This window comes from Coloeus monedula (genome assembly GCF_965178545.1).
Source record: "Coloeus monedula genome assembly, chromosome: 2".
Lineage (NCBI taxonomy): Eukaryota > Metazoa > Chordata > Aves > Passeriformes > Corvidae > Coloeus > Coloeus monedula.
In genome coordinates this window covers 15,795,925-15,815,896 of record NC_138782.1, presented here as the reverse complement: position 1 = coordinate 15,815,896, position 19,972 = coordinate 15,795,925, and the positions used below count along the sequence as shown (strand labels likewise).

The window sequence follows — 19,972 nt, the reverse complement described above, 5'->3', positions numbered from 1 at the left end:
GAAGGAGAAGTGTTCTGAAGGTTTAGTCTGACTTTTTCTTTCTTTTAGGTCTGTTAATAAACTTCATTATATTCTTTTAAGTTTTGTGCCTGCTTTGCTTTCTCCTAATACTTATCTCACAGAAGGAAAATAAGTAATGGATATTTTGAACCAAACCACTACACTAAATTGGTGTTTCTGCCTGGTTCTGAACTGAACCTGCTACACCAGAGCATGTGAGAGAAGAGCACTCTGCTCCTAAGTAATGACATTCACCCTTCCAGGAAAAAAGACAGGAAGAAAGCAGGCTCGGGGAGGAAATCTCCAGCCTCCACTAACCAACAAGGAGGAACTGGAGAAAAAAGGGATAGCATAGACTATTTCTCCCTTAAAAGTGTGACATGGGCAAGACACTTCTTGTGACCAAAGATCACAGCATTCTTTTCTGTTCTTCAGCAACAACTACGCAGTTTACTTCCCTTGCTTTGGTTAAAGCAGAATCACAGAATCTCTTGAGTTGGAAGGGACCCACAAGGATCACTGAGTCCAACTCCTGGCACTGCACCCGAAATTCAATGAAAGGGGAAGTATCCTCGTATTAGTCAGTTTTTCCATAAGCTTTATCTCGAAGATAAACAAAATGCTATTCAGAGCTGTGTGATTACTATTTTAACAAGTGTTACTGGAAAGTACTAAGAATATTAGCTTTCACTGTCCATTCACAGCAAGGCCTAGTTAGAGTAAGATACTCTCTGGAATACTCAGAACAGCTGTGATTACCCACTCTCAAGAGAGATTAATTTGACTGGAAAGACAATGGAGAAGTCCTTTAAAGAAGATATGGAGAATGGAGACTTTTCTATGGGAGGACATGAGACAACTCACTTTTTACAGAATGGAGGCTGAAAAGGACTTATTTCTCTATATACTGAAATCTTAAGCAGCATGAGAGAGAGTGTAGTTAGGCTAATGTTGGCTCAAAAGCAAGTGGAATAAATTATCCAGGAATAAATATATTCTGGAAATACAAAAAAAAAATATTCTAGTACGAGAGCAGTGAAATCCTGGAAAGACTCACTCAAAGCAGTAGTAGTATCAAATGAAGTGCTCTGCTTTCCAGTGGAGTTTGCTAAGTATATTGATGACGTTGCCTGAAATAGAGGACCTGTTTCAAATGACCTAGCATGTCCACTCAAGTCCTTGAAGTCACCTGAGGTTACTTTCAGAAGATGCACACACACAACTGGTTCTTGCGCAAAGCCAAGAATTACATGCCAGTGCCAGTTACACTCACAGAGCTTCTACTCAGCCCCACAGGAAAACAATTGACCTGCTAGCAGTTTCAGACCTCAGGGTCTGAAAATTGTGTGTTTTCAGGCAAGTGGTCATACTTTCACCTATCCAACCTCACAAAATTCCAAGCCTTTCAATGAAACTGACTTTAAAGCATGTATTTGGAATATAGGAAACCTGAATTAATTTCTTTTCATCTCCTATGCAATCCTAGAAGATTCATGGAAAGATTCAGTCACCTGCTCAGAGATGAAAGTTTTATGAGGTAGCAAGACATCTAGAAGTTATTCACTGTGATTTGTCCCTATGAATCTAGTTCCTGTACTTCCGTAGAACTAGATGCTTTAGTTAGGATGCAGAGAAGAAATTCAGTCACAATCATCAGCTTTTCATGGGCTGTGCACTAATTACTCCACAGCAGCAGAGCTTTATCAGTTAGCTCTGTAATGATGCAGTGAAGTTTCTTAGCTCAGGCTCACTCCAAGAAAACAGATCTGTACTGCCTGCAGGGTCAGTGTGATTTCAAGAGCAGTTCAGCCACCTCTATGGTGTATGCAATCCAAAACTATGAGCCATCAGAGTCCAAATTAGCTCCCCAACATCTGATTTGACAGCCCTATGCTTCCAGAACTGGGAGTATTACATTGTATGAAGATAAAATACATCCAGTAAAAACTACTGAAAATTAAAGAATGAAACCACAGTAGATTAGAGAATGTCAGCCCTTGGGATAACTTCATCATATAAATGTTGTCAGAATGACCCCAGTATAATGTTTGCACAGGCCAGCTAGCTCCATTCCAAGCAATGCCCAGGCAGGATTTGGGAGCTGGCGTGGTCCAGGAGCAGTTTACATGCAGCCATTGTGCTTTGCTGGTTAACAGGATTTAATTTTGCTAACGTAGCCAGATCAAACCAGAGTGAGTCCTGGCACTGCAGGCACACAGTAACTCCAGCCCCATATGGAACATGCCAGACATGGGATGACCCAGCAGCCATTGTGAGACTGCATCTCTCCTGCTGAAGTCCTGTGCCCAGACTGAAAACACCTCAGAGCTTGGTACAGGATCATTCTATTGGCCTCAAGAGCCAGACCAAATGTGGTGAGCAGCAAGCTCGTGCTAACAGGACCAGCTGTGAACAAGGCAGGGGACAGATGGGCCTCTCCATGCTGTTCCCTGCCAATCTCTGGTAGAAACCTACCTTATTAGCTCATTCCCAGTGCAAGAGCCAAGCAGTGTCTGTGCATGCTCTGGGGCTAGTTTCGAGTTTACAGCCTTGCTACTACCCACAGCACCAGTGACTCTGAGGAAGCGAGCCTGGGTTCACCTGGATCAGCACTGAAATATATTTAGCAGCAGTTCTGGACACTTGATGCCTTTGACCTGTCAGTCAAAGAGATTAACCTAAAATGTAAATAGATTGTGAGTATTTATATAGATATGTATTTGTATATACATACATATGTATAAAGATAAGCAGCCCATACGAATGAATTCGAATGAGAATTCTATGACAAAAGTTTAAAACCTTTAAACTATAAAAAACTGAACATCTTTCAAAAGGAACCTGATACAAGACAAAGACATTTTGTGTATTTGCTCCAGCTTAAATTTTACAGCAGAAGTACAACTGCAAAACAGAATTACAGACCACAATTAGCTGGTCCAGTATTTGCTATCCAGCATTGTGATGAATATAATAGCTACGTTACAATCCTCTTTAAATATATGCAGCTTTTACCTGGTTTGGGGTATTTTTCAGTCAGAGGAACACTATTCTGGTAAGCGCCTGGCCTGATTAGGTTAAACCCAATGTATTTCTACATCTCACTGTATGGTGTTGGCGCATCACAAATGAAGTACAGAAATATACTGGATGTTCACCTGCAGGAATAGCATATAGTTAGAATACAGAACACTGAAACTGCAAATTCCTCCGTTATTGTTGTTTTGGTTGGGGACAAAAACCAAGAAGCCAAAACCACTGAAGCGGTTCCATGAGATTTGACACCCTTGTTTGACTAGAGTCATGCAAACAGCCCTGTAGGACAGTCACACATCACATATGAAGTCCACTCAGCACTCATTTTCAGAACATGTGGTACAGCTCTTCTTTCTGTGTAAGATCATCTTGTGCTTCCTCTGTCCAGAATAGTCCTTAAGAAGCGTTGCTTTGTGGAAGACAGTAGGGGCTATAGGGATTTTTTTTTAACAAATCCACCAAACCAAGCAGCATTATCCCTGGAGAGGTGAATAGTTGTATAATTTGGCCCATGTTGTTGCTATTTTTTTTTTTTTTGTTTGGTTGGGTTTTGAAAAATCATTTGCTGCAATACATTGAGAAACAGGAGACAAACACAATTAACAGCCATTCTCCCATGGTATTCTGCTTCTCTTTGCTGGATCTCTCTTTCATGTACCGTATTTACTGCTTGGGTTCAAAGTTCTCCTCTTTGCTTTTTTTAATCATGCATCCCTTGGTTCACTCATCCTTGCACCTCCAGCCTTTGTTGTTTTCAGTCTTTAGCGATGATCTTTCAGTTAAGAGCTCACCAGAGTGTAGATCATGCTGAATGTAAAAGAAAGACACAATATGAAAGTATCCCTTTGAAGCATGCAGAGCACTTTGATTTTTATAACCCTTTGCTGTCTGTTCCTCAGGTCTGACTGTAATGGCCTGTGCCTTCCTTTGCATTCTTTCTATCTCTCTAAAGCATCTTAATTATGGTGTATTCAAGATGGGTATCAAAAGGCACTCAAGAAATAACAAATTCATTATCGACATCCTACTGCACCACAAGCTGTGTTTGAGCTTTTTAAAGCTCAGTCTGAGCTTTTGAGGATTTGAACAGTGAAGAAACAAAACCATTTCGCTTTCACGTGTTTGATCTTTAAAACTTCAACCGGCAACTCTCGGCAGGGCAGGCAAGGTTTTCCATGAAACTGCATTGTTTTGATTCCTTTGGAAAAAAACTCTGTGCACTAGAAGAAACATAAAATGCAGCCACCAGCTGGACTGAGTCCATACATACTAAACTCAGCTCTGAAAAGCGAACAAAACAGAGTATATTGCCACAGCTCCATTTTACTGCAATTCTAATTCTGCCAATACCCAGGAAAGCATTGAAAAACTGTCTGTAATTTATACTATTTTATCTAGCACCAGGCAGTGGATTTTGGATGATGGCCACATTTTAGAATGAAGGGCTCAGAGGAAGCTGCACAGCAGTAAGGTCACAGGAGAAATGCTACACCACACTACAGAGCCAACTTTGATCCCAACACGAAAACGTGGAGTTAAAAAATGCTTTTCTCTGGCCATTTCTTGCTTTCTCTCCTTGCACTACTGACAGAGCTTGTCTAGCTTAACTGCCATGCTTTCCACTCTCAGCCCCCTGAACAGGACTGGCACAGAAAGTTGCTCAGCCTAAACCCACCAGGTTACTCCTACTCAAATTCCCATTCCATATCCATCTTCATGTGCGTTAGGCACCTCCCAGCCTCTTGCTCTCATGTGCAGACAAAGGCACCTACGCATGCACAGGTGGATAGAAATCTTTGTTCTCAACAGCATTTAAAAGGAATGCTGAGAAACAGCAACGTGCAGCAATGACTCCTCAAGATGTGGGGAACAGCAGAATAGATAAGACACCAGTAATCAGAGGAGAAATCACACTTTTCTTCCACCAGCACGCAAACCTGCCTTGCAGGGGGATGACTACATGCAAGACTGGCTTGAAGAGGCAACTCTATATAAATACATCATGGAAAAAGGAGTAGAAAAAAGGCATCCTAAAGCATCACCTCCACTTAAAGTGTGTTAAAGTTTGTTGTCCAGTAGTTTTTATGGTATGATTACAGAGGTGACTAAAAGCACTGGGATCCTGGTAAGGCCTTACCTTAAATGATCCTGACATATTTTTGCACTGGGTGTGCCTGTGCACTGAGGACATGTGACATGAAAGGGGAAGGGGGACAACACACAACCGGGGTGCATATCATATCTTCATTAATGTACTTTAATTAGGGGTTTGGACCATGCACAGGCTTTATCCTGTCATGAATGGGAGCCTGTAGGAATGACTACAGGCATGGTGCATCCCATGTTCCCACCCAACATCCACCTACCCATTTATTTACCATCTTGAGTACTACTACACCAGAGGTGTATTTTTCTTCTGATTCTCTTGAATCATAAGGAATTGTAGTTTTTTATTTCATGCAATGCCATTAGCATAACATTTGTTATTTCACCCATCCTAAAAGACTATACAGAGAAGTTAAAGTTATTTCCTTTGGTTGGCCCTGGGGCCTGGTTCAGGCCTTAGGTAAACACTAAATATTCTGTACTGAAGTGTCAGCAGTCAGTGGGAGTACTTCCCTGAACCAACATCAGAAGCAAGTTTTATGAGACTAAGGAAATTGTCCAACTGGTTCCAGTCATTCCTAAATGAAATTTCACAAATGAAATGAAAAGCAGCTACTATTCTCTTAGTGAAATGGCCAGACTTACCAGTAGAGATAGTAGAAGAAGGAAAGGAGGTAGAAGGCCAGCTTACACCAGGCCTCTTTTTGGCAGTAACTCAAGGTATCTGCGTTCATGACTGCAGGTGGATCATATGCCAGCTCTGAGCTATCTGCTGGGCAACGAAAATACCTGGAAGAGCAGGAGAAGACACCCAGAATGGCTCTGTAGTAATCTGTATTAAATATGTGCAGATACACACCCTCCTGAACACCAGCCCAGGAGACTACCATCTTCCATGATATAGGAGGAATCCCCCTTTCTTTTTCAAGTCCCTATTTCCGGACATTGTAAAAATCAGGAAGCTAGTCTAAGCACTCCTTTCTTATGGAACCAAGCAATTAATGAATGTGGATTTACTGTGTTCTGTTAATTTTTCACATTGAAACGTTTCCCCTTCCTACAGAGTTATTTCTGCCTTATCCACTAATAACATACACATTGTGAATGACAATATATGGTGGTTTGTGATCACAGAGTGGAGGAAGGACTACTGGGCTTTAACTGCACCTACACAACTGATTTCAGACATGATGAAAGGTGACAGTCCCAACCAACTGGTAGCTAAGTTCCTTCAACTCTGGAAAGGAAAAAAGCCAATATGGAGTAACATAAGAAGTGGCTGACTAATGTTTTCTACATGTGGCACTGCTCAAAAATGTATCATCCAAATAATTTTCTTTGGAAAATATTTTCCTTCTTCCATAGAAGAAATTTCTAATTAGTCTCAGCAATGACTGAATGTTTGAGAAAATCGTGACAAAAGAACTCCTTTGGCAAAGGGGCTTTTGTCTCAGCTCCTTTGCAGTAAAAAGCAAAAGCAAATACAAAAAAAAGAAGTCTTCAACAAAGTTAATGAACTGCTCTAAAATCAGCACAAATCAGAGGAAATATTGTTATTTCTGCTGCTTTGACGAAGTAAACAGAAGACTGCTGATTGCTTACAGATGGATAGATAGATAGATAGATAGATAGGAAGATATAAAAACACCAAACAAGTGACCAGCAGCAAACTTTGAAAGGAGATGTTCTCAAAATAACTTTGCCTTTCTCCCTTCCATTGTTAGTCATATCCATTTACAATCTCTAATAAAATTGCAAATTGTTTTACAGAGAATCATAGGTAAAATCTTGCTTAATTCTCTTCATTGGAATGAAGATATTACACAGTGTCTTCCCATGGTTCTGTGCAGAACTTTACATAATGAACCCAAACCTCTCTGTGGTTAAAGAAGGAGTAATTATGGAGTACTTACATCAAAGCATATGAAGAATCACAGAAAGAGAATCAAAAGTTCTCTCCAAAGATCAATATCATTACTTAGAGTCTGACCATTTTCCTCTTGGTAATATTTGTTTTTAGAAACTTTTAAAATGGGTATCATTGTCACACTTTGGTTGTTAACCCTTAGCAAAAGAGCAGCATAAAATATTATTATTTTTATTGGAGCAAAACAGTGTGGACAAAAGCACTTGTAGCTTTGTTTCATTTAGCTTTCTGAGAACTGCACAGGCACTCCAATTTCTCAATAATACACTTTATCATACGACTCTGCATTACTACCAAGCTTTTGCAGAAAAAAAGTGTAAAAAAGCTACTACTTTTTAGTTCCTGGTTGACATGATGATTTTTATTTCTTTACAGAATTATTCTTCTGGCTACCATATGTACCTTTGTAACACAAAGAGACCCTGACAGACAAAAATCATCTGTGCTTTTACAAACACTGTGAAAATGCAAAACTAGGGAAGTCTCCAGACTGACAACCACAAAAACTGATGTCTCTTGGTTATTTTCAGAAGCAACAGAAGGCTGATCCTCCACTAGAATGCAGAGGAAGATGCAGCAGCAGCAGCTGCACTGCCTGTCTGGAAAACAACAGCAGGTCTTATGTGATCAACTCTGAAAGCCCCTCGGTGAATATAAAGACAAATCAGAGATCCAGAGTGGGAACACGCCCCACTTCTTCCTATGGGCAGTGTGAAGAAACAGCTCTTCACCTACTCCAATCCCTACTCCAAGAGTCTCTAAAAGAGAACTCTCCTGCAGAAAAGAAATTCCCTACTGTACAGAAAGAAACAACTTACTTCATACTGGAAAAAAAAAAAAAATCAAAAAGCTGCCAAAGAAGATGAGACACAAAAATCTGTCAAGTTGCCCAGTCTCTATTTCACAACTACAATGGAAAGGTTTCCTTGTTGGGGCTGAATGAAGAGGTCCAAGCTCTTTCAAATATGAACTGTCTTACAACTCCCCAGCTGTGAAGTATTCAGAGCCTCACCAAGTTCCAGATTCAGATTCCAGCCTATTTCACTTCCATGTTTTCACTCACTTGCGGCGAGTGTATCCTGACACCCTTCAGAACATTCATCTAAGTAACTGAAAGCCACAGCTGTATTATCATATGTTTTCTTTAGCCATCCTAAATCATAAAAAAACCTCCTTTTTCTCTGGAAGTGTAACTTTCAGCTGCTTATAGGCAAGAGCCTCTAGGCAGAAGATACTCATCTATACTCCTATCACTGTCCTTCATTGTTCATACAATCTACATGTGTGCTGAGCTGGCAAGCAAGGCTAACAAGCAGTCAGCGTATAAAAGAAGGGCTTACCTCCAGAAGTGGTAAAAAAGCAAAGGAACATTTAACCCCAGTGTGAGCCACTCCTGAGCACATAAAAACATTATGCAGAAAAGACTGTGGATGGAGTACTCTGGCAGCACCAGCTAAAAGGAAAGGAACAGAAACAACAGAAGTCAGTAAAACAAACACCTCTTTGATTTTAGTCACCCAGGTAGTCTTTCAGAAAACAAATCAACTCTGCAAGTCTTGCAAGTCTCCTGTGTGTCTGCCCCTAGACATACCTCAGCTGGCAGACAGCATGGCTTTGAGCAAGGAGCACAAGACTCAGGGCCAGGTTAAGGTTCTACCCAAGTCTGTACTCCAAAGGCTTGATGAGAGGCATAGGACAAATCATTTACTGTCTTATCTGGTGTTCCAGATTTATGTCTACAGAACACACATTATATTAATACCTCCCTCACAGAAGCATTTTGAGACTAAATGAATGTCAGTAAAAGAGTTTTCAAAGAACAAAGTTTTATTGCTCATGCATTCAGAAAGGAAACAAAGCTATTCCTGAAGCTTTGTGTCTGTATTGGAGGGGTGTCTTTGGAAAAATAAAACGCTGCTTCTACCGTTTTGATATGTTATATACACCCTAAAGAGACCAAATCCATTACTAAGTAAGCCTTGCAAGCTCAAACCCACTAAGACAGGAAACTCACTTCCTAAGAAAATCCACGGCTCCCTACACTATTTGTTTCAGAACCATGATGATTCTTTCTATTAAAAGAGAAAATGAGTGGGTAGCTGGCAGAAGCAGAAATGTATGTGATGTTGATTCAGAGTAGTTATTTCAAAAGGCACTTTGCTTTTTTCACTGCTTTCCCATTTCTTAGCTGTCTTTCTTCTCTTGTTTTCTTCCCATGTCTCTTCTCAGCAATCCCTATTTCTTTTCTTCACGTAATAGAAGAGAACAGTTTCCAGCAGTGGATATTTCTCAAAGCTAGACAAACTCATGTACAACTAATCTGCATTCATTGCTTCATCTTGGAGATACATCAACCAAAGTTACATCACAAAAGATATTTGAGGCCTTTTTTTGATGTAAATTCATTATCATCTGTCAAATAATTAAAATGAGACCTATTTTTCTTAAAACAATGTAAAATTTACTATACAGCTTCTCCAAATGCCTACTCCCATACAGCTGTGTTGCAAGGAATTACATCATCTTGGTTCTAGGAGTCTTTCCACCTCACATGGAATATATTGTTTTAATTCATTTCACATCAGTACTTGAAGAAGTTAACACATTTTGGTATCTCTGTGACTATGCCTTCAACTTAAACATTCTCAAGGGCTTATCTTATGTGGATGACAAATCACAATACAATTATATAGTTCAGGTTCCAGATGGTACTTATTTATCACTGCTGGATCTTTTTTTTTTTCAATTTTAGAATGTGATTTACAACATGACTATAACCTTTCCCCAAAGAATGATTCATCTTCATCACAAATTGTAGCAAGAAAGGTCTTCATGATGTATGTCTGCCCACTAAACATCACAATACTTAAAAGCATATTACATTCATTTTCACATATTTGATCTCTGATTCCAACACAATACACAGACTTAGCAAGACTGTAACTCTGGTGCCTGATCAGTGGGCTGGCTGGTAATAACAGAGAAGGAAATCCACGGTGAAGATTTATTCAGAGCTTGAAAAACAAAACAAAAATCTGCAGTCAAACTAGAAAGGAAACAAAGGAAGCAGAGGACTCTCAGCAGCAGGCTCACTTTCCAGTCACAATTTCTGGTGTAAATTAAATCCATCTATGCTTTTGATGGAACAGCAAATGGGTCATTTATGTCTTTCCACCCTTTTCTTGGAGTGGTATTTTCCTGTAGACATAATTAAGAAAGGATCATTGCTGATCACTGTTTCTGGAGAGAATTCATGCAAAGCCAATTACATTCAGCTGATGGACTTAAGAGACCAAATCTAAAGGGAGAGAGAATTGGAAGCATGTAGAAAGGCACTAACAGCAAGGCTTATGAGGTGAAGTAAATAACTAAAATAAAACACTGTCTCAGTTCTTAGCTGTAAGAATCATCCTGCAATTTGACATGATATCCTCTAAAAACAATGGAAACTTGAAATCAACTTTAGCAAACATGGGATTCAGCTCCTGGAGAGAAGAAAGCTGGCTGAGAAACAAGCAGCAGTCAATCCTTGTTGTCCCTGCTGAGGTACTCAACTGAAAAGCAACTTCTGTGATACAGATAACTGCAACAGGAATTAAACCGTCTTTAATTCATTCCTGTGAGAGCATAGGAAGCTGTCAGATGGTAAACATGTTAGGATATAAATAGTACACTGCTATTTTGAACCAGGAACATCCTGATTCAGGTAACGACCTCTGCTTTCTGACACAGCTCAAGATGAAGCTCGAGATGGTTATGAAACATGGAGAAGAAGGAGAAACTGGCATAGCAGCACAATTCTTAAGGGATGCAACTCGGTCACTTTGAGTCCCAAGCTCAAATGGCACTACAAATTTACCACCAAAAATTCAGCTGGCTGATATTTCCCTGTGGAAAACCTGAGAAGGAAGTCAGCTTCTAGACAAAAAAATTGCTGCTAATCAGAAATGCCTTTTGCTGTAACATAAGCATAAGGGAAAAAGAAACTATGACAACTTTCTAAGTGCTGCTCTGATATGGATAATTAAGTAAATAGCTACATCAGTAAATATTCAAAACCCTTATTCACAATTCATCATTCACATTTAAAATGCAAAATCTTAGGTGGGTATCATAGTCATTACCATCTCACCACAAGAATTCATTCTCATACAAAGTAGTAGGCACACACATGCACATGTAGATAGATCCTTCTCCTCTAATTCCACAGAAAATAAGGCAGGCTTTGCTATGGCTAGACATCTAAGCTTGGATGAACTAAAAGAGAAGGAAAACAAGCACCGAATTTAAGCACCTATCAGCAGGTTCTTTCTGTTTATAGGAATACAAAGACCTCTGTAGAGAAGCTCAGTCCTAAATAATTTTACTCTGTTTCCTATTTCCTAAATCCATTCTGTTGTTCTTATACAACAGCCCCTGTCTTTTTCTGTCAGCACCTTTCTTCCTTATTCTGCTTATTACATGTGGATACCTTCTTCTAAAATGTAATTTTGATTTTACAGGACACTATCATTTTTACATGGAATGATTCTTACAGATTGTCTCACCAGTGAACAGGGCCCATAAAATACCTCACAGGAACCAGAACGGGGAAGATATTATAGCAGGAATAATAATATCCCTTTATCAGTGCTACTAAATTCTCACAGTTAGAAAATCAATTGCAACAAGTGAATCAAGCAGTTTTCCCAGTCACTCTTAAGCCACTGAAATGTCAAGATGCTTTTTTCCAGCACTTTGCTTAGAGCAACACTCCTGAGTGCTACACAATAATAATAATTCTCACACAATTGCTGTTCCTTCCTCCAAAAGACTCAGAGTCTACATCAGTCTCCATCTGTGCATGTCAACCTCTGCACTGCAACCACAGATTTTACACTGTACCCAGAAATTGCCAGTCTCTACACACTCTACCCTACCAGGGTTTCTGAGGGTCTTCATTACACTGTTAGAGGCTGAAACAAGGTCCCTTCTTAATGCCTGCCTTCTCCTCCCACAGGTGGCAGGAAAATCCTGGAGAGAAGTGGGGGTTGAATCTCCTTCTTGCAATGTTAAGAGCTCTGGTGATTACCCCAGCGGAAACAAGTTGTTCACCTTAAAAACACACAAGCCCCTTTCCATCCACCTGAAAGCAACAAGAAACTGAAAGCACCATGCATTTGTGGAATCAGTCCCAGGCCCCAGATTAGGACTGATCTAAGTGCACACTGCTTTATTGCAGTGGTTATTGCTACTGCGCTAGAGGACGACTGCAGCTTGTCACTACAGTGCTCATTTGCTGCTTTTTCCACCACATCCCTCAAAAAAGCTGACGGAATCGGTCCTCAGCAGCAGCAGGGAAAGAGGGGGTGGAGGTGTACCCAAGGTTTTCAGGACACAGGAGTTATTTCAATAACACTTTAAAGCCCATCCCTACAGAGCCTGCCAGAGCTAACCTGGGTTACTGGGGAGTGTCAGCTGAGTTAAAGACTGTGAGGTCAAAGGGAGATTATTTAATGACTCCAAAATTCCCCTAACTGAACAGCACAGGCCAGAAAAATCACAAGTGTAGTGCAAGCAAGTGAAAAAAAAGGAAGCAAGACCACACAAAAAGCTAGCAGTAGCATGCGCCTTAGCCCAGACTGTGTGCGTATGTGGAATGTACATACTCTGAAACAAATCATCTGTTTCCTCCTGCTGTTGCACAAACCAAAGAAGAAGGGTCAACTGTGTGTAACTTAAATACACACACATCTTAATAATTCCAACAGTTTAAACATACTGTTTGCACTGATCAAACACATGAAACACTAAATTTACTCTTGAAATACGGAAATCTTTCTGCTTTTCTAGTGTATTTTTCTAAGCTACTTTAAATGATTTGGGTTACTTGACTTCCAAAACCTCTTCTGAAAGGCTGCCCTAGAGCCCAATACAATTCTGTCACAGCAAATATACTAAGGTTTTCAGTCCAAATATTCAGGTTCAATTTATTTCAATTCTGTTAAAATCCACACTTGCTTGTGTCTTCTACAGACTGTTCTCTAGCTGTTTATAGAAATCACTTAGAAATTCAGTGGCATCAAACTGTTATAACACAAACATGTAACAAAACCGTTTCAAGTAATTAAACACCATGTTAGGCAAACCTCTAGAAGTATTTAGCAGTTTGCTAGGCAGATGTGTGCAAGTAGCTGAAAAGGAAATGCCTGGGAAATGGATTCCAGATCATCAAAAGGACAACGTGCAGTTGAACCTACTAAGTTCATATATATATATACAGCTTTACATTTTATCTGGGGGAGAGCAGCAGTGCACACATGCAAGACTTAATGTTACAGACCAAATGCAGAGCACAAATAAAAACGAAAAGGGATATAACATCTGTGTTTTCACCCCTCCACCCACTGTTCAGGATCACAATGAAACAAAGCAGCAAAAAGCCAGTGCTTTATGAACGTAATTTAATTATTCTAAAGAGCTATTGGAATTCCTTTAAACATTTATTTTAAGGGGATGTGAACATAAGTCACTCCACAGCACAAATACCAGACAATGAAATAAGTAACACAAAGAGCCTAATTACTATTCTCACTCCATATCCATCTGTAACACAGTACCAAATCTAATATTAAAATACAGGATTTCTGGATGCTCTTTCCATCTCAGCTACTAAACACGTCTATATTTAGGCCTATCGTTTCACTTCTCATTGTCTCGTTTCTCTCTTCAGCAACATGGGGATAATTATATTCAATATCTACAGATTCCACTGGAGCTAGTTTATGACTAGAATATTTAAGCCTTTTCTTAAGACCAGTAATAAGTTCAACAGGAGTGACAGATGAGAATCAGGTCTTTACAGGACATTCATCAGGAGTATCTATAAATATTTTGGTATTGCAGAGCCCATGGGAGGTCACAGCAGCCAACAGGTAAAGAGGTTATGAAACGGATTTAAAAAAAGACTGAAAGGTCTGCAGGGCAGCGGCACAATTCAAAAAGTGCCCCATCCTTGGAAGGCACGTCATTAGGGCAGATGTGCTGTGATCTTACAAGTGTATCTCCTCTGCAAACTGTTCTTTTCCACTCAGCAGGGATCAGGAGACATCTTTATGACCTTCCTTTTCCTCACACTAATTCAGAACCAGTAACAGAAGCTGGGTTAGCAACCCCGGAGTGCGAACTTCTCTAATGTCCAAAGCACTGGCAGAAAACAGGGTAATAAACCCCGTCTTGCCCTACCTCACTTTTGTACTTCAGGCACAACCAGCCAGGACACCCTGCAGCTGGGCTATTCCAAGAGCTCCTGCTGCCTTTGTCTGCTCACCCAAAGCTGGGGAGAATGGCAATTAGCACTGCAGCTGCTTATTAGGAGCCACAAAACCAGCCCCCCAGCTCACAGGCAGGGCTATGAATACAGAAACCTCAGGAATGATCAAAATGAAGTTCAGCCATCTGCACGGCTCAGGAAGGGCCCTCAGGCCTTCTCCTGGGGGTCTGCCTAAGACTGACACTTCCATAAATGCTGAAAACTAAGCGTTCACTAAAGGCTGTTTCTGTATTGGGTGTGTAAAGACTGTCAGTCTGAGCAAGCAGATTTGGTGCAGTGCAGACATGGCAAAGACATTTCCTTCCCTGGCACTACAAGAGCTTTATAGAAAACACCAGCAACGAGATGCAAGGTAGGACATTTAACTCACAGCAGAAAACAACTGCATCCATAAACAGATATGGTGTAAAATTATTGTGCTCTACATTTAGGAATTATATTGCTTTTTGTAATTGCATAGTAGCTTTATAGGGTGTGATCCCAACTTAAACCCACACCGAACATTCTGCTAAACAGAACAGTGACCTTTGGTTTAACTTCCTTCATTTTATGAAAATGCAAATACTTACTTTATTGCATACTGAATTAGAGCAAATATAGGCCATTAGCAAGTCAAATTCTGCCAATATTTCAACACAGCTCTGAGGAACAGATGCATAAATCGCATCACCCCAAGTGGCTGAGAAGTACACTGCTCTCAGGAGCACAGTACAGATGACATTACTCATCTACATTTTTGCTGCATCCTCAGCTTATTCCGCTGTTACTTGTGATGTTCTCCCACTGTAAGGACTTATGTTTACATATCCTCCAGAGCAGGACTGGGAGAAGCTGAATTGTAGAGTGAGAGGTCATCAGCTACAGGGTGGTACTTTGTTTGGCACTTTGATTATTGACTAAACACTTAGAGATGAGATTAGCAGCAAAATACAGTCAGTTAAACTGAAATAGTTTTATACATACATATTTTTATGAGTAATAACACTACAAATATCTCCCTTCAAAGGATATTCCAGTTTTCATCAGGCATCACTTTGGCAAATCTTACTTCCCCGCTGGAGTAAAAGAGGGATAAGGACCAAACAGTGGCTGAGTCACAAGTTTGAACTCTTCACTCTTGCAATAGTTTTCATAACTTCTCCCCTTACAAGCTCCCCCTGCTATGAGCACCTGGCAGACACAGCAGGATCTATCTTCTCATTATCCCTAGGTAAGCACACAGACATCCTTAGGCAATTACTGCTAAAAATAGCAATTGTTATGTTCTAACTTTTCAAAAGTGCTGAATTCAGGAACTTGTGAAATTGACTAGAAATAGTGTTGGCACAATGCACTTAATAAATGAGTGTCAGTAGTGAATGAATTGCCTGCCAGAAATACTACACTTCCTCTCAGTTCTTTAGTCCTATTTTAAGGACTTTCTTTCCAGATATGATAGTGTATCCAAAGAAAGGACAAAAGGGATTATATTCGGTATTTTTACTGCAATAGTAATACTTTTTTAGTAAATATGAATGTAATCTATTTAAAACAAAGCAGAAAGTGTGACAAAGATGCACTATCTCTAGTCAAGCAACATTCATGGGATTATTTGTGTACGAAGTATAAATACTGCCTGCTCTTTGATCCCAATTCTATTATCAGTTCTGCAAAATAGCTACTGTGCCAAGTCCCACTCTTTATGATGAAATTCAAAACTATGTGGGTGCCCAAAAGACTAACTGAATAGGGCATACCCCATTTTATCCCATTCCACAGCTCACAGATAACAAATGTAACAAAAAAGTGGGCAGAAAAGACTTAAGGGAGGGAAAGAGAAGCTTTTAGATGATCTGTACTGAATTTCCTGTCAGAGTGCAAAACTGAAAAAGGCAGCTCAGTAACAAAGGTACTGAACGCCTAAATTTTGTCTGTACTGGAAATACATTGCAAGATTCAGGGAAAATCATTATGTCCTCCATCCGTCTGGGTGCAAACAAAATCTCTACCAAGTGTGAATCACTGTGAATATATTAACTCCATCCTCCTTTAGGCAAGCTGCAGAAAACAATTAAACCAATACAGAGCTAGTGAAAGTGTGTCTATTTCAGTTACAAATATTTTACTTCCCTTTCCTGTATCTCCACTTCTCCTATCAAGTTACATTCTTCTTTCTTTTCCTTGTACAGCCTAAGGACAGCCCCACTGTTCACATGAACAGAAGATTTAGCATTTATCTCCTGCCTCTTTTGACTAATGAGAGATGCTGTGTGAAAATTGTCTAAAAAGAACTCCACCATAAGTCATGATCTTCATAAACTAAAACTTGTGTACTAATACATTTTTAGCTAACTTCAAATTTTATCCCTGAAGTGTAAAATTACTCTCTCCAAATGTAAAAATATCTTGTCAGAGCCACTCAGAAGGCCAGAATAAAGTTGGCTTTATCATGCAATAGAAGTTTACCACCAACTTTCATATAAGGATGGAGTAGTGAGATACACACCAGTTTTGGGTTTCTCACACACTCTCAGAGCCTAATGTATTTGAAAAAGTTCTGGGGCACCTCAAGAAAAGAACTTCAATGAATTTAGTTTTACGAAGGATGATGCAATCACAGACCAAATCCTAACTGACAGGATATGAACAGCATGACAAGCTTACAGCCTACAGAATCTGCAGATCTAATCAATATTTTGGAAACAGCAATATCCTTTATTCCAGAGGCTGCATGCAAACTCTGGAATTTCTTCTGAGGCAGTCTGGAAGCTAATTTTGTGTATGTGTGTATAGCAGAGGGGTGTAGCTCATACTTACTGTGATGTTGACAGAGATCTATCTCATCTTACTGCCTGTTTTATTAACACTTCTGTAGAGCAAGCATCCCAAGTCTCTAAGCATACAACACCAGATCATTTTACTCCCAACAATCATCAGTGTGACCACAGTAGTTCGAGTCTGACTCCAAACTGGGCTGGATGTGAACAGATGCTGAAGAGATTTGAGGCCCCATGCAATTACTGACACCCCTCAAAAACAGCTAACAATTTTAGCTTCAGTTAAAAACAAGAGATTCAAGCTATGCCCGCTAACAACAAAACTAAGTAGGTTTCCAAAAACAAGATTTCTATCATCAGAATAACTGTGCAACCTCTCCCTTCCTGTTGTGTACATGTCTTGTGAGTGCAAACAAATGCTCTTCCTATTTACCATGTGGGTTTTGTAGCATCTGACACAACAAGGCTTTATTCTTTACATGAGACCAAAAGCACTGCTGTAACACAAACACCAATGCAAACATAACGGAAAAGGAGAGCCAAGTCTTGCTGAAAGTCCTCTCTGGCTGAAGCACAACACAACCTTTAAAAGACCAAAGTATCCAACTAAGAGAACCAAATGCAAAATTCAAGAAGTGGCAAAACATAAGACAACAGAACATCCACCTAAAGACAACAAAAGCAGAGTATTATATTTCCTTCCAGAAAGAAGACAAATGAAATAGCCTAAAACTACTCTTTTGACTTAAGACACTATTAAAATGTGAAGTTTTCATCTGATAATGTTAATTCAGAATATCACTGTAGTCCCAATAACAGATCATATGTTTAAACCTCTAAAAAAAACTATTAAGGAACACCTGTTTCAGATTCACATTGCTTATCAGGCCAGTTAATAACAAATTCAGATCTTGACAAAACTACCTAATGTAATCCAACCAAAAGGATTCAGAACTCTGTTCTGAACCACTGAACTGCAGTGCAAAGATTGGGGAGGAAAAAAAAAAAAGGCATTTCAGATGATAAAAATAATCTTAAAAATACATAGTATTTACTTAAATAGTTTTATACACAGCAATGCCTGCCTGGGTACAACCTTCTGTATTGCCCTGAGTCACAGTGAGACATTGAATAACCCCCTAGGTATCTGCAGTACATCTTCTATTCACAGAACTTTATATTCACTCTTCAGAAGATATCCACATTGTCTCTTGATTGGGGTTTATGCTCCTCGTCACTCTGTGGGAAAGGTCTCCTGACAGTTTTCCTACTGCCCAGAAGGTTACTCAAAACTCAGCAGTTTCATCACATCGGTGAGGTGTGAAAGGAGAGAGCATTAGATACATTAAGAAATACAACATGTGCTGAGGAGCCAGTTACAATGATGAACTCCTCGGTCTCTAATGAGAGTGGACAAAGTTCATGTGCTCCATCATTGTAAGAATCACTATTAACAGGAAAAATGCCACACGCAGCCATTTTTTGTTCCCTTTGTGATCTTTGTTACAGCAGCAGTTCATCAGAACTCTGGAAACATCAGCCTCTTTCTCCTGCAAGGCAGAATATCACTGCCATTTCCACAGCCCAAAAATGCCTTATTACCAGACTGAAAATTCTGTTTTCCTCCTGGATAACACAAACACCTAAGCTTCAAAGAATAAGTGTCCACTACGTGCTAGGAGGAAAGCAGGGATGCATTAACCCTGCAGACTTATCCCTCTAAGTGTGGCTATGCTGCAACATTTTCTTTTTCCGCTAAGTCCAACTTAATGAGGAATTAAAACATGTTTACTGAGGTTGTAAAAAACGTATAGCACTACCAAGGTAAAACCATTGCTGCTATTCCCAGTTTCACAACAAACTAATTTTCTTGCTGCTGCAGTTTCCACCTAGGAGATTTCTCAGCCCCAGGGAGAAAGTATGATTCCTTCTTACAATATGGATGATTACACACCACTTCCAAAATTCCTTGTGATTATGCATCACATTTGCTAAATTTGCTTATATAACCTCACATTAGGCATTTTAATGAGCCATGCTATAGGCTTACAGAAGTGGTCTGCTAATGACTATCAGCCTGCAGACTGGGTAAAAGAATGTCACATGTCCATAAATCCCTAAATGCATGACGAAGCAACCAACAGACATACCCAAACCCACACTCTTAAAATCCATCGCATTATCTCAGGCTTGCCAGTGACTATGAGGCAGAACCACAGAGAGAGTGATCCTTGCAATAGCCAGAAAATTTATCAAGATGGAAAGAATGTGATCAGTCAGTTGAAATGGGCTACTGGGACACCGGACACTCCCCAAAGGAGAGTGGCCACTGTAGCTGCTGCATGCAGGGAATGGTAGGAGCCACCAGAAGGCGAAGGTCTGGAGCCTATCAAGGTCCAAGTAAAAAAATTATTTCATATGGCAATTACTCTAGTCCACATTGGTCCAAAATATGCAGGAAGAATCATCAGCTGAGTAAGAGTAAACAAGGAAGGACGGGGCTACTTTTTAAGAGTGGTGATTTCACATAATAGTTAGACACATATAAAGAAAAAGAACATCCATACTCAAATAAGCCTCCTCTGCTGTTAAGGAAAAGCCTAAAAGCTAACTTGTTCCCCGTTAGCTGATCCAATGAGCTCAGTAATGTTTCACTGAACATATTGTGGGGTTTTGTCCAAACTTTGAGAGTCTGCATTCAGTGTTGACAAACAGGCATGACAGACATGGGATCAAGCCTTATCTTCATCCTCAGATTGATTCCCCTGTCCACAGCTGAACCTGTGGTGTTAACCCGTAACCCTTCAAACTTCTGTTTGTTCATGTCTCTGGATT

The 19,972-nt window shown here is 39.9% G+C and overlaps 1 protein-coding gene across 2 annotated transcripts in view; it reads right to left on the bottom strand.

The window, feature by feature from the left end:
- Positions 1–3,745: 3,745 nt before the first annotated feature.
- The window catches only part of CNIH3 (cornichon family AMPA receptor auxiliary protein 3), a gene marked incomplete at its 5' end in the record, with an annotated part of 45,187 nt that continues 28,960 nt past the window's right edge, over positions 3,746–19,972 (bottom strand). For both annotated transcript variants that reach the window (XM_082302666.1, XM_082302667.1), the window contains 3 exons: positions 3,746–3,843; positions 5,788–5,931; positions 8,410–8,522. In XM_082302666.1, coding sequence (XP_082158792.1) covers positions 3,816–3,843; positions 5,788–5,931; positions 8,410–8,522 — 285 coding nt within the window. In that variant the 3' untranslated portion in view covers positions 3,746–3,815. The remainder of the gene's footprint in view (positions 3,844–5,787; positions 5,932–8,409; positions 8,523–19,972) is intronic.